Source organism: Portunus trituberculatus, chromosome 18 (assembly GCF_017591435.1).
Source record: "Portunus trituberculatus isolate SZX2019 chromosome 18, ASM1759143v1, whole genome shotgun sequence".
Lineage (NCBI taxonomy): Eukaryota > Metazoa > Arthropoda > Malacostraca > Decapoda > Portunidae > Portunus > Portunus trituberculatus.
Window position 1 is genome coordinate 20411925 of NC_059272.1, and position 17361 is coordinate 20429285.

The window sequence follows — 17361 nt, forward strand, 5'->3', positions numbered from 1 at the left end:
TTCTGTACCACTGCTCACTGCTCTGTATCAACAGTGAGTCCATCTTTTATTGCGCACATCCCATTCTCACTATAATATATTGTATATTGTCCTAATTGCTATTAAATATTTACACAAGTATTTTATTTGGTGCATAGTACTAATGCTTTTTTTTAGTTATACCCAGTCATTTAACCAACCTGTTATAAATGCAGGGACTCTAGTGTGCATCCAATTAGGATCCTCGACATTTTTGTGTCAAACTGGTCATTTGTTTTTTCCTTCAGAGTAGACACCATAAAGATGTGATGCCATCCCCATCTATATATGATTTTTATGCTACATTAACTGTCTCCTCACAAAACTATCACTTATCTTACTCTTTTCTATTTTCAATTATAATGCAATATATAATATGCATATATAAATTTTTACAATCATTCAGGTCTTTAATGTAGTCTTTATAATATTTCAACTAAAGGCGAGATCATGCAAGACTTTAACAATAGATTTATAAACCATTATATCATTTTATATAAAAAATTGCATATATTCACTATTTACATAACATGGCATTGCCCAGCTCTGAAGCAGGTATGCCTCACCATGCCGAGTCACCACATAGAGATAGTGTCACCCACTGAGCAACACAACTTTCATTACTTAACTAAATGACAACAATTATATACAAGGAGGGAAGCAACTCATTCATTTATATTTGAAGAGAAATTCTTTAAATATGCATCTATAATGTAAGCTACGTATGTTTCTTTCAAACACAAAATACCCATAAAATTAAAGCACAACTGCCAAGGAAAGATTGCCCATCCATCACCTGGTCGAGTGGGTGGGCTGCATTACACCTGTGTCCCATTGTGGCTGCTGAAGGCTTGCAGTGTGCCCATCTGGGAGACAGCTGACATGATGTGCGTCAGGTGGACCTCAATGTTGTTCTGGAAGGCGGCACGGTTTGACTCGTCCAAGGAATTGCGGATTTCATTTAGTGTTTCCTGGATGGAGGTCAGCTCAAAGGCACTCACTTCCGTCTCAGCTAAATTCTGCAAAGCATGAGATAAAGATCCACATATCATTATCCTCCTCCTTATCATCTTTAAGTTCTAAAGAATCCAATGCAAAAACAATACTATCTCCCTCAAACTGTCTACCTCTCATTGTCTGCCTGTCTTTTCCATGCCCCATTAAAAAAAAAACAATAACATATGTATCTATCTAGGCTTTCTCCCACTAAAGGAGGGTAGCTAGGACAAAGTGCATACCTCATAACTTTAAGAGGTCAGTAAACAAAATCTCTTCCTTCCCCTTCTTATATGCCTTGCCTATTTGCCGAGTATTAGTCACAGAAGAGGGGATACCAGACCCTTTCTATCATCACTTACAATGAGGCACTATTATTTATTTATTTATTTTATATTTATTTTTATTTATTTGTTTATTTTTCTTTTCCCTCTCTTAAGCCCATGCCAACACTAGATGAGTTCCAGCAAAATATTGCCGCCATCACTACAGCACATCCGTCTCAACATGAAGAGAACTCGTTATAAGTACCTTCACCTGCAGCATTAGGGAGGTGAGCTTAGTGATCAGATTGATGATGGCCGGGCTGGACACCTGTGGTGATCCTGAGGCATTGTTGGTGACGTCCACAATGGTCGCTGCCTCCTCATAACACCTCTCCTTGATCTGACAAGGCAGCAGGGTCGGCCCAGACTGTTCAGGGGCAATCTGGCAGAGGTGAGAATTTTACGTATATCAAATACTGTCGAGAGAGAGAGAGAGAGAGAGAGAGAGAGAGAGAGAGAGAGAGAGAGAGAGAGAGAGAGAGAGAGAGAGAGAGAGAGAGAATATGCAACTGTCCATATGTAAAAGACTTATACAAAGAAAATTAGTGAAAGCAAATCTTGATTGAATAAAGGGAATATTAATTATACAAAATAATTTTAATGTTTGTACGAGTCAGTGAAGTGTACAATGTAAATAAATCAAACAATCACAAAGTTAATCTTGCAATTTCAGACTCACCTCCTGACAAAATTGCTGCACAGCAAGGAGGTGTTGGTTCAGGTCCCTGTTCAGCTTTTCCAGTTCTAAAACTAAAGCAGCGTACTTCCTCTGGAACTCCACATTTAACTCCTGTCCATAGCTTCTCTGTTTCTCTGCCTGGCTGTTCATGTCCCGTAGGGCACCAATCTTCTCCCGTTTTGCACGGAGAATTTTTGAGAGGTGGACCTGGAGGCACAATGCTTGTTAATGCAGCAGTACACATAAGGCATTAAGGAAAACAGTAAATAGAGATAATAACAATAATTCAATTCAGAGAGTGTTTCAAGAAACTTATCCTCTAATTTTTTACTGTTTTCTTGATGTAAGAAACTATCAACACATGACAACACAGATTCCTTACAATCTGTACAAGGCATTTGACAGGAAAGCCTCCCAGTGTGTCATCCATTGATATCTTGGAGGACTTAAGTGGAGACTGTGCCAGGATGGGATCATTGGTAAGAGAGAGTGCTGGACTATCTGCTCCAATGCTTCCTGGCTCCAACTTAGGCAGCAGTGGTCTGGGCGGGGTGACCAGGCCCAGCCGAGGACGGAACTTCTGAGAGAAGCTAGACAGAGGCATGATCTCTGCCACCTCACTTGACTGAAAGAAATGTATCAAATGATGACCGATCTGTACTCTCATAATTGGAAAGAGATACTATTATTCTCTTTAACTTCCAATCAAGTCCAATGGCAAACATGAGAACAGTAATTGCATGGATTGATCCACAAGCTGAAAGAAAGTCCAATAAATTGGATTTACATAGTTTCTGAAGAGTGCAAGATCCATATAAGAACAGTGGAGGGAGGCAGTGGCATAGTTGATAAGGTGATGGTGGTGGGATCAGGCAGGCGTCCACACATAAAGTCCCACCACATATCGCCTTAAAAACTCTGCCATTTATCAAGTGGTTTAAAGTTACCTACATGTCACCATGGTACCCAAGTTCTAGATAGTCACACTAAAGATGCACTTGGTTAGTGATAGGGATCCTAATATGGGTACCACTATAAATAAAATGGCCTGCGGCACTAATGGGTGGAAGCTGAACAGTGCTTCCAATACTCTTCAAGTTACCTAGAAGTGCTATAGGCCAGGACATAAAAAAAAATAGAGAGAGAGAGAAAAAAAAAAAAAAAAAAAAAAAAAACTGACAATATTCTAATTTTTCAACAATAATCTGATTTCATTGTGGCACATTTAATCAGTTCAACAAAATCTATATATAATGCTAAGATAAGAGTGACACGAATGCCAGACTCACCAGGACTTCATAATCTGGAATGGAGTGTGTGCCAATGCCATGGCGATCAAAGGTGATCCTGTAGGTGTTGTCTGAGGTGTCAACAGCATCAATCACACCTGTATACAACCCATTCTCAGGTTTTCTTATGCGGGCTGTGACCTGTGGGTGGAACAAGTACTTCACAACTGCTTTCTCATTTGTCTGTGATCCTACTTTTGTACAGTAATCTATTTTAATTTCTGATGCTTCAATGATTTCAAGAAGCTTTCCTCAAAGGAGTGGCCTCAACAGAATTCTTCAAGTTGTCATGATCCAGCATTTCATTAATGAATAGTTTAAAACTTGCCTGTTCCTTCTCTTATTTCACTACTCATTATCACCCTCTTAATCCACTTATCCACCCCTGTGACCTGACTGCCTTCAGATGCCTGGTTATACTGACCTGCAAATAATTATGTATGCAATGACTCAAAACTTGATGCCAACAGCCAGTAGCATGTCCCTCACCTTAGTGCCAATGACCAGCTGCATTGGGATCTGGTCTGGCAGTGGGAAATCCTTTAGAGAGTTGATATCTGTGATCTTTCGCTGCTGCAACAGTCTCAGTACATGTCTTTTCTTATCCAGGGACTGACACTCCTCTTGGAAGAAGGCCTGAAGAGAGGGACACAATGACTATCTATAGTCAACTCTTGATTAACACAAGGGTTACATTCCAGGAGACGTCGCATTATTCAAATGTAATTTTATCATACAAAATACTGTATTTGATGGCTCATAAGACATACCCAGTTTTGGCAGAGAGAGAGAGAGAGAGAGAGAGAGAGAGAGAGAGAGAGAGAGAGAGAGAGAGAGAGAGAGAGAGAGAGAGAGAGAGAGAGAGAGAGAGAGAAATTTAAGTTCTGAACATGAATTGAAGGATTTCACCTGACATTTGAAGACTCCTGCATTTAAATAATTATTAGATCCCAGCATTTTGTATTTAAAAATTTTAATATTAACTAGTGGCCTACATTATAATCTTGTTGTGAGATGTAAACATGTACCTGGCATATGTATGGTGTGAGAGACTACAGGCCTAATTTTTTTTACATGTATGTAAGGTAAGAATGTTAATAGATGGATGCAATTCTAATTGTATGAAAGTGTGTCTCACCTCAAGGAGTAACAGCATCGCACTGTAAAAGAATGCAATGAGTCTTGCCCATGTCAAGATCAAGATGGCCGATCGCATATTTTGTTTTGCTTCATGTGGTGTATGGCAAATTCTTCCTGATTAGTGTCATTCTATGTGAATTACCAGTATGTGTGACCTATTACATACTGTTACCTTTAAGGAAAGTTGTTTTGTGGTGTAGTGCCTCTCATCACTGTTCACAAGTGCAAAGATGTCTGGGGTTTGATTTTAGTGCCTCTGTTGCCAAAGACTGAACACCAACCACTCCCTCAATACTGAACCTTGGCCTCATAGGACGCAGGCTCATTTCCTGGGACTTTTTTTGGAGGAAAGGTGCATCTTATGACCAAGGCATGTAGTACAATACGGTACGGTACAAAATTACAGTATGATACGAATCTGAGGATGGCAAAAGTATGGTACAATATCATGGTACGATATTTTTCTAATAGTACGGTACTGTATGGAAGTACGATATTTTTTCGTACCTTTTTCATACCCTTTTCGTATCAATATAGACAAACACCTGGATGTTGCTTGCAATCAAGTCATTCAGGTGACTAATGAAATGGGTGAGGTCATGTGCTGGCACTCCCGTAGGATCTGGAGTGGAGTGACAAGGTCATTAATGTCAGGTCAGTAAGGTCTCAGCCTTCCCAGGGGATTAAGGGTGGAGTGGCAGCCTGCAATGGTACGAAATAAGGTACAAAATTACGGTACGATATTCTAGCATACTAGTACGGTATGAGAGTGATTTACTGGTACAGTATTAAATTACAGTACTGTATTTTTCTTTGGTACAAATTACGATAAATCAATTGTACCATACAGTACATGCCTTGCTTATGACTCATCAAATATGGTAATGGTAATAGGGATGTTACATTCCTCGCCACTGGGAAGGTCTGCCTATTTTGGGATTTTGTTACTCAAACCTTAAACATCACTTGGTCACAGAAATAATAAAAACACACATTCTAACCTGCACATCTTTCTAGTCCGGGAAATTAGAAAATTATTATTCAACATGATTTGTCATATAGTCTTATATGCCAGAAACATTATCCAATATTCAAACATTTACTACTAGTGCATTTAACAAAAATAAACCATGAATATAATTTGGTGGAGGTTGGTATCAGTATTTGTTTACCATCACCTCAGTTGATTTGAGCCACACAATCCAGACTACGCTGCCTCACCGTTCCACCACAAGCAACATGGATAATTTTATGAAGAGAACCAGCCCTATTATTGCTACTGAGTGTGATTTATTAATAGACTTGGTGAGCCAGGAAAAGTGCTTCTAAATAAAAGCACAGATGGCCGTACAGTGGCCTTAACACAGGATAGCATTGCAACCTCTTTCAACTGTGCAATCAATGGCATAAGGACAGTCCACCACCACTGGAGGCAGCGATTTTGTTGTTCCTTAGATCTGTTCGTTCATTACAGCTTTGTTATTATTGACACGCTACCAACAAGTTTCATGGATTCCACCCCTAGGTTTGGTTCAAATCTAAAGGTTTTGTAAAGCTATTTGAATGATAATCTATTTATTTTCATGTTTCTGAAGTCAATTAGTTCACAAAAAAACTAACAATAATAGGTATTTTGGCAAAATTTATGACAAGGTAGTGACAAAGACATGGATCTTGGTTCACCTTCACAGAGAAGGTAAACTCTGCCCCATTTGTTGCCTTCCCAAGCTGCAGGAAGGCAGCATTCGCTCTTAAGAATACCGATTTTTCCTGCATGATATCCTTCAACAATTGAAGATGGAAGGTATTATTTAAGAAACTGGCCGAGCGCATCTCAGTGCGGTTCCCCCAGAAGCAGCATAGATGCGCATGATGTCACAGAATAGAATTACCCGACATTAAATTGAATAAATCACATTATCTAATTGTATCTCCTTTAAATATCGTCGCACTAAATTGAAATTGCATTATTTGAAACTTATATTAATCAAGAGTTGACTGTATTAAGTCGACAATGACATTGATGGAAAGTCAGTTCTGTAAAGAGGAATAACTATACATCAACTGTTAAGTCCTGCACCACCTAGCTCCAGCCCCACAGCTACCAGGCCCACACCCACCTGTGAGCAGCGGCGCGGCTTGCCCATCATGCGACGGATCATGCCCCACTGCCGCCGCGTGAGTCTCCTCGTGCGAAGATCTGGGAAAGCCTCCTTTAACACTATCTGAAAGTCATTCTCCCCTCCAAACAAAGGCCTGGAAAACATCAACATTACAAATCAACTCTTTATGAGAAAAGTGCGGCATAAATCAAAGTATTCCATTAGTACATCATGATAAACAACAATGGTTCTCACCACTAAACTGATACACTGAAATATCATCACACTATAACCAAAAGCTCCCATTACATCCTGAGGTGTAACAAGCTTAGTTATAAATGTTACAAACTGAAATGGTCTCGTTCACATACTTGTCAATATTAGAGTAGAACCACTCAAAGTAGACCCATTTGTGTGCTTGTGGAAGCTTGAGGAAGTTCCTGAGCCTGACTCCATTCTGCTGTGCCACCTTCTTGTCTGGAGTGGTGATGGTTGGAGGTTCCTGTGAGAAGACACATGTTGTTTCAAACTCTTTTGTAGAAAAGATTCTTGTTAATAAACCTTTTCTCCACTCTACACAAATAATAGGACACAATGAATATGCTGCCTCTTTCTTCAAGGAGTAATTTATCCCAGTTTGGAACCTTTGTTGTGAAATGTTTTTATTTATATTAAGTACAAAAGTATGTCACCTGAATAGCTGAATGATCTGCCAGATTCATGCCTGCGGCTTAAAAATTATCAATAACAATGCTCTGTATTTCAAAAAGTTACCAAAATTTTTAGGTAATAATGCTTTAAATATCTATGGCCAAAATATTAATGCATTTCATGAAATATACTGATGTAACACAAGTAGCTATTAACAACTCGCCAATTTCAACAGCTATAACCAGTTTAATTCAAATCAAGAGAATCAATCAATCATTCAATGACTGATTGATTCTCTTGATGACTGATGGCATAAACCACTAATAGCAGGGCCATTATAAAGTTCCACATAAGAGAAGCAGTTGGCTGTTCACCACAGGACAGCTGAGAAACATACTTGGATGAATGTGATCATAGCAACCCTGCATAAAATCAAACTGATTGATCATTTTCCTTCAGTATTACAAAGTTTTAAATCATCAAAGAAGAATGGCAACTATGAAGTTAATGACTACTGACTCAGGTAGGCTGCTGCAGTCACATCATTATTAGGATTTGAATAATGTCATGTGATCTACTACAGATATTATTATGTGAGTGAGTCTCCTGTATTTTCCAATATTCTAATAATAAACTTGTTATCTGTTCACTACAAATCAAGTTCCAACAGTGAGGACAAGCTTAGAAAGTTAATTTCAGCATCACTACATTGACTTCAATGCAATCTAACTTGTAACTGTTCCTATGAAATGGGACAAGTTTATGGTGAGTCAAATAAAATAATGCAGCCCAAAGGAGTGTGGTTGTTAGAAGGAAAAAATATCATATCCAACACCACAATTCAAACTGACAGACTAAGATTATCACAATTTATTTCTCAAAGAAATCTGGATTTGAAAGTCGAACTATATATATATATATATATATATATATATATATATATATATATATATATATATATATATATATATATATATATATATATATATATTTTTTTTTTTTTTTTTTTTTTTTTTTATCATCTGAAGCATGATGTTGGACAGTAGTGATTCAAGAGGAGCAAAAGCCTGAGGGACACAAGCTCAGAGCACCACACAAAGTATTACCGCAGACAAGGCTGAGGTGTACTGCAGCCCTCCTGGACCATCGCTCTGGAAGCAAAAGTCATACCTGTCATGCAAATCCCAGAGAATGACAAAAAAGTGATAATCTGTCCACCACATCTGCTCAGGGTGCACTCACCATCTGTCATGCAGTGGCTAGTGAAATTATCCTTAACTACAATGCAAGCACATGTGTGTTGGTGAAAGAGGTGGTCCACTGTATGACAGTAAGCCATTTCACTGGTATTCAAAATAAAAAAACTGTGTGTATTGGCATATGGGATACTGCATTCTGTATTATACAGGGGATCCTCGTGATTCTACTGTTCGCAGTTCAAATTATCACCAATTCAAACTCAGTTAATAAATACCCAATCCTCAAGGTTCGACCGACTGACTCGCCAATTCAACATTCATATTTAGCGTACCACCCACCCAGTCAAAATTCGCCGCCACCCCAAATTTGCCGCAAACTCCCAGGCAGAAGTGTAAACCCATGCTACCCTGTGTTGTCACTAAGGCACCGTTACACTAGCACTTTTCCGTCAACTTTTGTTGACGCTGGTAGTCACACACAAGCTCGCTTCCGCCTTTGTCACGTTTGTCAACTGTAAACAAACATGGCGGCCCCTTCACCCCAAGCAAGCCATTGCTATTTTTGGCCTTTAACACTCCCTACGAGAAACTCTTCAGACAGCTTTGTTCACTCATAAACAACAGAGCTGCTCATCTTGGCCAGTTGTTCCTTGGAAGTTCTGCCTTGGAGTGTCGCAGTCCCAGACAAATGTAAACAAATAACTGAACTACTTTTCACTGTTAAGCTAGGATAAAAAAAATACATATACAAATATATTTACATCTATTTATCAAGATTCTATTGATTTGAGAATATAGCATCATTTCAATTAACAAAAAAATTAATTTTATTACAAAAGTGTTAATTAGAAACCATAGATCTTAATTTGACTAAAAATCAACACCAGAGGAAAACGAGCATTTCGTCTGACTCAAGATGATGGAAAGCCACCTCCAGCCCCAGCCCTAAGAACCACAATTTCCTGCCTTTCACAGATAAGCTTGAGGTTATAAGAAAGTGTGAGGCAGGTATAGTTCACAGTGTCGTTGCAGTGCAAATGGGTGTCCCTAGATCAACAGTATCAACAATTTGGAAGAACAGGGACAAGTACCGCAAGACCGCTGCAAGTGTTTTTATTTCCAAAAATGTACTGTACAGTACCCTAATGTGTTTAATAAAAAAGTTAGATATAAATGAAGCCTTTAATAGTACTGATTTAATCTAAATTAGTGTTTTTAGAGGGTATAGTGATGTTTTGGGGGATCTAGGCTGGAGGTTGGTCCCTATCCCCCTCCTAATTCTTAAGTATCTTATGGGAAAAATTGTTTCACGATTCAAATAAATGCTGATTCGACCGATGAAAAACCTCCCTAACCCCATCGAATTGCGAGGATCCCCTGTATGTGTATATCTGACAAAAGAACAATTCATCAATACTCAAAGCAGATGACCATATGTGCTGATGCACAAGATCCTACAATATACATGTCTGAATCTGATTGTGTATTTGGTGAACGAAAAGTTAAGTTACACTTCTGTAACTAATATAAGAACACTTTGGGTAATTCAATAAATACTTTTAACTTAAGTATATATTATAGAATTTGAAACAACATTCACTTTCCACTTCTTACTACATTATTTCACAATTCTGTCCATCTTGACTCATAAGTCTTCATTCCCTTTTAAAAGCAGTGCAGAGTTCTTTACTTACCAACTTGACAGGAGCAACAGGCAAGGGCTGAGGATTCGCTTGCTTCTTAGGAGTGCCTCGTGCAGCCTTCTTTGGTGATTTTACTTGAGTAGGAGTACTAACCAAGTCATCATCAAAATATAGACGGTTTTTCTTCCTCATCCGAGCCGGCTGTAAGATACAACACAGCCTTACTTCACGAGAGAAAAAGCAACAAGGAATCATTGATAACTTAAAAATCTATGTGGTGTTTCATATCTTGGGCTGGAACATAAGAATAAAAGATAGGAAAAGCCATGATAACACCAAATGAAGAAAATTGCAAGAGTGACAGAGACAGATATGAAAGACAGACTTGTGATAGATATACAATGAGTAAAGGAAAGGACAATGAATATAAATAATAAAAGAAGGCACCAATCCCTAATACTTGAGAAATGGTAAAGATATCTCAACTGAGAGGATCAACAATGCTTGAGGAGAGCAGGACTAGCTGAGTACACCTGTGTTCTGTGCCTGGCTGCCTTACCATGCCCCGCCGGTTAAGTTGGATGCTGGGCTCTTTGGAGGGAGATGGCCGGTCTTCTCCAACCCTGTGGAGGCCAAGAGCGGACAACGGCGAGAAGTCCTGAGAGGCAAAAGGATAATACATAAATGAAAATCATGATTTACTTTTGATATTGGTTGTTTTTTTTTTTCTTTTCATTGGACTTCTCAACTCCATGAACAGTCATGTATTCTCCAGTCAATTTCTTACATAGCTCAGTTCACATCCTTTATTCCTTTCCAGATAATAATCCACTACAAAGCACAGCAAGAGCCTTGTACCACTACAATAGAAATAAATGTGTGCATACCTGCTGTGGCTCCTGTGGCTGTGAAAAGGCTGAGGAGGAGGAAGATGAGGATGAAGAGGAAAAGCCACCATTTTTTAAAGTGAGGAGCAGCTCAGCTTGCTGCTCTGCTGACTGACCTGTGCAGGAAATAAAACTACCATTAACTCCAAGACAACTCTGCTATACCATAATAGTTTGTCCTATCATAGATGTTAAATCATGTTAAAACTAAATATGTGAAATTATCTGTTTCATGAAGAAGGGATTATTCACCACAGTTGTCTGCTGGTCATCCACCCAACCTTCCCTATTACAGTGCAAGCTTATAGCTCATACTGAAAGGTCTTCAGGTGGGACTGGGACCACATCACACCAGGACACCGAGGCCACAACTCCTCAAGTTACTCCCTGTACCTATCTACTGCTAGGTGAACAGGGGCCACACATTAAGAAGCTTGCCCATTTGCCTCACCACTACTGAGACTCGAACCCAAGCCAAGTGTGCTAACCACTACACTACACGTGTAATTCACCACGGTCACCTGCTTGTCACCCAGCAAGTCTTCCCAACTACAGAGCAAGCTCAGAGCTCACAGACCGATCTTCAGGTAGGACTGTGACCACAAAACACTCCATACACTGGTAAAGCGAGGCCACAACCCCTCAAGTTACAACCCATACCAACTTGCTGCTAAGTGAACAGGGGCTACACATTAAGAGGCTTGCCCATTTGCCTCACTGCTTCCCGAGACTTGAACACAGACCATCTCAGTTGTGAGCCAAGTGTGCTAACCACTACACTATGAGGTATATGTGTGTATTTACCTAGTTGTATTTACCTAGTTGTAGTTTTACAGGGCCTGGGCTTTATGCTTGTGTGGTCCCGTCTCCATATCTACACTTATCCAATTTTTCTTTAAAACTATGCACACTCTTTGCTGACACCACTTCTTGCTCTCAACACATCTTTGCGGGAAACTAAATTTTTTAACATCTCTCAGACATCGTCCCTTCCTTAGTTTCTTACTATGCGATCTTGTGCTTCTAAAGTCATATTCTTCTCTCAGGATCAGTTTCTCATTATCTACTTCATCCATTCCATGTGTGTGTGTGTGTGTGTGTGTGTGTGTGTGTGTGTGTGTGTGTGTGTGTGTGTGTGTGTGTGTGTGTGTGTGTGTGTGTGTGTGTGTGTGTGTACAGGTAGAGTAATTCAAAGCTACTGATGATGTATAAATTTCCTCATTAAAGCCATTTGTTAAGTGGAAACAATAGTAAGGACTCAGGACTCGGATCTCTCTCTCTCTCTCTCTCTCTCTCTCTCTCTCTCTCTCTCTCTCTGTGAGTATATCAATGAGCTTTACCTAGGTGGAACTGCTGGCCTGGTGCATAAGTAATTACATCTTTTCTTAATTACTGTTACTATTACAATTTGGTAGGTGTATGTATTTTCTCTTTTCTATCAGAGACCAAGGAGCTAATAATGGTGTGAATGGAAAAACTGTACATAGTGTCTTGCCTTACCCTATTTTCAGGGAGAACCTTAGCATGTGTATGTGCGTATGTATTGCTATTTAATTTATCTATTGATGATTTACATGTCATGATGTCTAATAACTGATGACATTAATAGAGCTGCACACAATGAGATTTAAAATGCCTGCTGCCTTTCCTGATATAATATTTCCAGCATTGCAATTCACACCATTACTACCTATGTTTCAATACCGTGCACCTTGCCTCCTTCCCTCTATTCCCTTGCCACAAGATGGTTCCTCACCTTCTTTTCTGCACTATTAACAGTTTTAATATACCATCCAGTCCTGAGGAATTTTCTTTTTTTCCACATGCCATAACTTTTTATCATTGTAGATTGCCAATTCCACAGAAGATTGATATTGTATAAAAAATTATGCAAACATTACTGATCTCTTCTTTGACCTAACCTTGTATTATTCTTCCTGCTCCCCATTCCACTCTTCCTTCCTCCTCCTGCTCAAAAGGTTCAGCTAGCAAAGTGGTGGCAGCAAAATGGATAACGAGCTTGACTGAGGCTCACAGCCATTTTTCAGTGAGATATGTAATGCTTTTCTTGTAAATTTGACCAGAGCCACAAGACTTCTTTTACTGTGGTCCCATACTTCAGTTAATTCAAAGTTACTATTTTCACCTACACAAAGGCAGATTTAAATATACCAGGATATACATTTAAAAAGCTACTACAATTCTATATGGAAGATATAAAAAATGTAATGAAATTGTCTATCAATCTATGCATTATCATTTTCACTCGTACCAATAATTAGGACTATTAAGATAATAAATAATGATTCTACTATCAAATATATGAAAAGTGTAGATACTAATTATACAAGCTGGGCAATGATTCCACTTTAGGATGTTGTGCAGAATAAATTAATATTTGATTACACCATTGTTTGTCTGACGCATGTTGATATTCTTTCCTCTCTACATCCAAGAGTAGAATCACCTCTCATCTTATACAGTTAGCAGCATGAGCTAATATTAATGATCATAATAGTGAAAATTTACAAAACCAATATAACACTGTCCTGTTCTTTTAATAATTAACTTCATTTATGTTTTCCATCTCCCTATAAATCAATGAGGCCAGAAGCATCTCAAATGAAGTTAGCTTAACACAACATCATGAAATAAAAATACATATATAATCTAATTTATATTTGCAATATATCATGACCTCTTCAATCACTACTCAGACATTTACCACCACTTACCAAATTCATATGAACTCTAAGCACAAAACATGACCTTTACCTAACCATAAATTAGAACAACATAGCAAAAAATATAAGTTGACTAATCTAACACTGCATATCATACCTTAAATCATTCAACTCATTGGGATTTATCTTTACCCTACAACCTAACAGAAAAAGTAACCTCTAAAATACAACCCATGGTGTACTCGGACGCCAGAGGGAGTGTGGGGGGCAGGAAAAGGGTACATCCTGCACCACTGAGTGTTTCAGACCAACAAGGAGTATACTAAAATGGTTCACAAACTTTAAACACCTGTGCACTTGACATCTGTTCTGTTAGCCACATCTCATTTACCACAGAGTAATGACACACCATTCAACGAATAAGTAATGAGTTCATGAGCCTTGCAATCTTACCACAGTCTTTCCAAAATGCTTCCTTTTAGCAATTAGGTCAGACAGGGTTGAAGATTAGAGACATAATACACAACAGTTCTCAATTTATGACCACTTTCCCACCCACACGCATCTGGTAATCACGAGACACCCTGTACCGGTAGCAGACCAATATGATGGCTGTGGCACGACACTGGGAAGACTATCAAGGTATTCCAGGGTATTTTTGCATTTGAGTCTTACGCCATAACTGGAGGAGCAGGATGTAAACACTACCCATTTTAGCCCTTCGCCTTATCTAACGACCTTCCACATCATCCCACAGGCACACTGATATCTGGTGGCCACGGCAACACAACCACAACCACTGAGAACACATGGGAACAAAACTATTGCTGAAAATACCTAATTCGCTTTCAAGAGTGTCCGCCATATTGTGCCTCCGTCCCTCGTTGCATCATGGGAAAGGCGCGCTCGATCCGGTTCTCAAAGCCTACACTTTATTATCCTCTATACTCATCACCAGCTAGGGTTCCCATCCCCGCCATATACTCAGGGATTGTTTTATGTATAATATCATCCTTGGGGACATGTTTGGGGGCTTGAAAAGAAGGAAGGTAGGAAGTCAAGTTTTGGTAGGAAGCAAATTTCTCCCTATGTCAATCGTCGCGGGAACAGAAAGCAATCATGACAGCAGCTTGCCGTGATGACCATAGCTAAATACAACAACGCTAATATACAGCCTTGTCAAAAAGGAGAGGAATGTTGTTTTTGACAGTTGAATTACCAAGGAAGAGAGTGTGTTTGGAGCTTAGTTTATACTGTTGTCATCGGGTTTGTTTGGTGTGTTGACATAAATATGGTAAAGTCTTATGTAGATACAAATAAGTGAGTTTCCTATTCAGTGTCAAGCGTTATCACACGCTAATGTCTTAAGGAAATCTCCATACACCATCAATGAGCTGCTTGAAGACAATAGGTAGTGAACAATCCGCAACGTTGCTCTCAACAATCTGATACTGTTGTAGGTTATCTACAATCAAAACGTCGTGCCATGGGAGTAAAGTTACACCAGGGAATTACTTATGTCACCCATATATTATCCCAGTTGGCGGAGACAGGTCATCTGCCTTATACACACACACACACACACATATTTGGGTGTCTCCCCTTTCACGTGTAGCCCCTGTTCACCTAACAGTGAATAGGTACGGGATGTAAATCGAGGAGTTGTGACCTTATTCCGCCGGTGTGTGGTGTGTGCCTGGTCTCAGGCCTATCCAAAGATCGGAAATAATGAGCTCTGAACTCGCTCCGTAGGGTAACGTCTGGCTGTCTCGTCAGAAACTGCAGCAGATCAAACAGTGAAACACACACACACGTAGTGTAGGTAGTGGTTAGCACGCTCGAATCACAATCGAGAGGGCCGGGTTCGAGTCCCGGGAAGCGGTGAAGCAAATGGGCAAGCTTATTTATGTGTGGCCCCTGTTCACCTATAACCTATAGGTTGTGGCCTCGCTTTCCCGGTGTATGGAGTGTGTTGTGGTCTCAGTCCTACCCGAAGATCGGTCTATGAGCTCTGAGCTCGCCCCGTAATGGGAAAGACTGGCTGGGTGACCAGCAGACGACCGAGGTGAAATTACACACACACACACACACACACACACACACGTGTGTGTGTGTGTGTGTGTGCGTGTGTTTCATGATGAGTTAATCACGTTAATCATTATGCAATGGATTAAAAAGATCAGGCATTTCACGAATGAAAAGCATTTTAGCCATTCCTCATTGAACCATCAAGAGCAGAATACAGGCTGCCTCAGAGGCGACTGTGTGGTGAACGGTTCACCCAGAGGAACTCGATCACTCGCGTCTTTTAGCAGCAGCTGGGGGTGAACAACCTTCCTGGCTATAAAGCGATCGTCCCCTTAACGTCATGCTCCGGCGGCGAGGGACCACTCCAACGCTGTTCTGACCCATCCGAACTCATTTTTTTTTAGATTTTAAGATAAATGATACATACAAATAAATTAAAATGCATACACAAAATAAACTGCTATCATTACATAATCGCCGTAAATTTTTAGTTTCTTACTAAAATACCTGCATAATTATTGCCATGGGGAGTACCGTGTCTTCCTGGTGTTCCCTGTGACCTTGACTAGTGAGTTGGAATCACGTCAGATCAGGCGCTGGGGCCATGATAAGCTACGTTAGTACCGTGGTGACTGGACATTCAAGACTAAAGATAATCATAGTGGCTCGACTGATAGTGCACATGTTACGTAAGGACTTAATTATACCTAGAATGTAAACTTTTAACAATTTGCCGCTTATCACTTCATTGACGAGCACAATTAAAACTAGACTACGTATATTAAGGTTCTAACTTCACGCTGCTTTCCAAAAAATATAATTCAACTCGAAAGACAACCTAGCGAGAAGAAAACCAAAGCTGGCATCACGGTGCTCACTGCTTACAAGGTTTCTTTTCTATGAGAACCACGCAGTCGAGCTAGGACATGAACAGTAGACGGATTTTGTGTAGCCTAGTTAATACCACAACTCTCTTTTTTGGTTTACAAACTAAGGCTTTGTTTTTTGTCGTTGTGAATTAAGGGTCAAAACTATTCTATACTCACCGTATCGAGAAATGGCCGGTAGGGCGTGAAACTGGAAAGGGCCTGGGATTCCCCTAGTGTCACCATTATCACCGTCTACTTTCTCCAAACTAGCCTCTCAAACGACTTAACCTCTACTTCTGTCTTTCTTTCTTCGTGTTTCTAAGTTAGTTCCGGAATTATAGCTTTTGTTCCACACCACCAATGAGGTAAAAATCAAAGGGTGTTTTTCTGTATACCTTACATTTAATGATACATTGGTTCACAGCACATACAAAACTGGGACTGATACGTCACGGCACCCTACAGCACGCTCTCACAACGAAATATCCCACTAACCTAACAACCCTACCTGGTGTACCTACTCCCAACACAACCTGGGTTTACGCAAGGAGGGTCAAATTGACCTCATCAATGAGTGAAACCTCTACTCTAACACCTATCTCAGACCATATGTTTGGCACTAGGGGTTTTTCCTCCCCACATCTCTTCCTCTCTGGTGAAAATAAAACATATGTTAGTCTATTTCTGCCATTTCACCAGGGTTCTACAATTACAGTTTTACATTAACTTTTCCTAAGAATGCACGGATACTTCTAAAGTACGATAATTGGTGGGAGGACGGATATCGGCCTGGGTTACTGACCAAAATGTAAACGTGGCTGGTATAGAAGGCACCTGGGTAATGGCAGAG

The 17361-nt window shown here is 39.8% G+C and overlaps 1 protein-coding gene across 2 annotated transcripts; it reads right to left on the reverse strand.

Moving 5' to 3' along the window:
• Window positions 1-14532, reverse strand: LOC123505702 (protein lin-9 homolog). Of its 2 annotated transcripts, XM_045257350.1 has the most exons (13): window positions 14452-14532; window positions 10931-11046; window positions 10603-10701; window positions 10095-10244; window positions 8308-8352; window positions 6922-7052; window positions 6569-6704; window positions 3798-3944; window positions 3309-3449; window positions 2402-2644; window positions 2020-2226; window positions 1546-1722; window positions 1-1037 (listed from the first exon to the last, which is right to left on the reverse strand). In XM_045257350.1, exons 1-13 carry the CDS (start codon window positions 14477-14479, stop codon window positions 837-839), a joined length of 1821 nt encoding a protein of 606 aa, XP_045113285.1. In that variant the 5' UTR covers window positions 14480-14532; the 3' UTR covers window positions 1-836. The 2 variants fall into 2 exon arrangements, with proteins under 2 accessions (XP_045113285.1, XP_045113286.1); XM_045257351.1 differs by lacking the exon at window positions 8308-8352.
• Between the last annotated feature and the right edge of the window lie 2829 nt (window positions 14533-17361).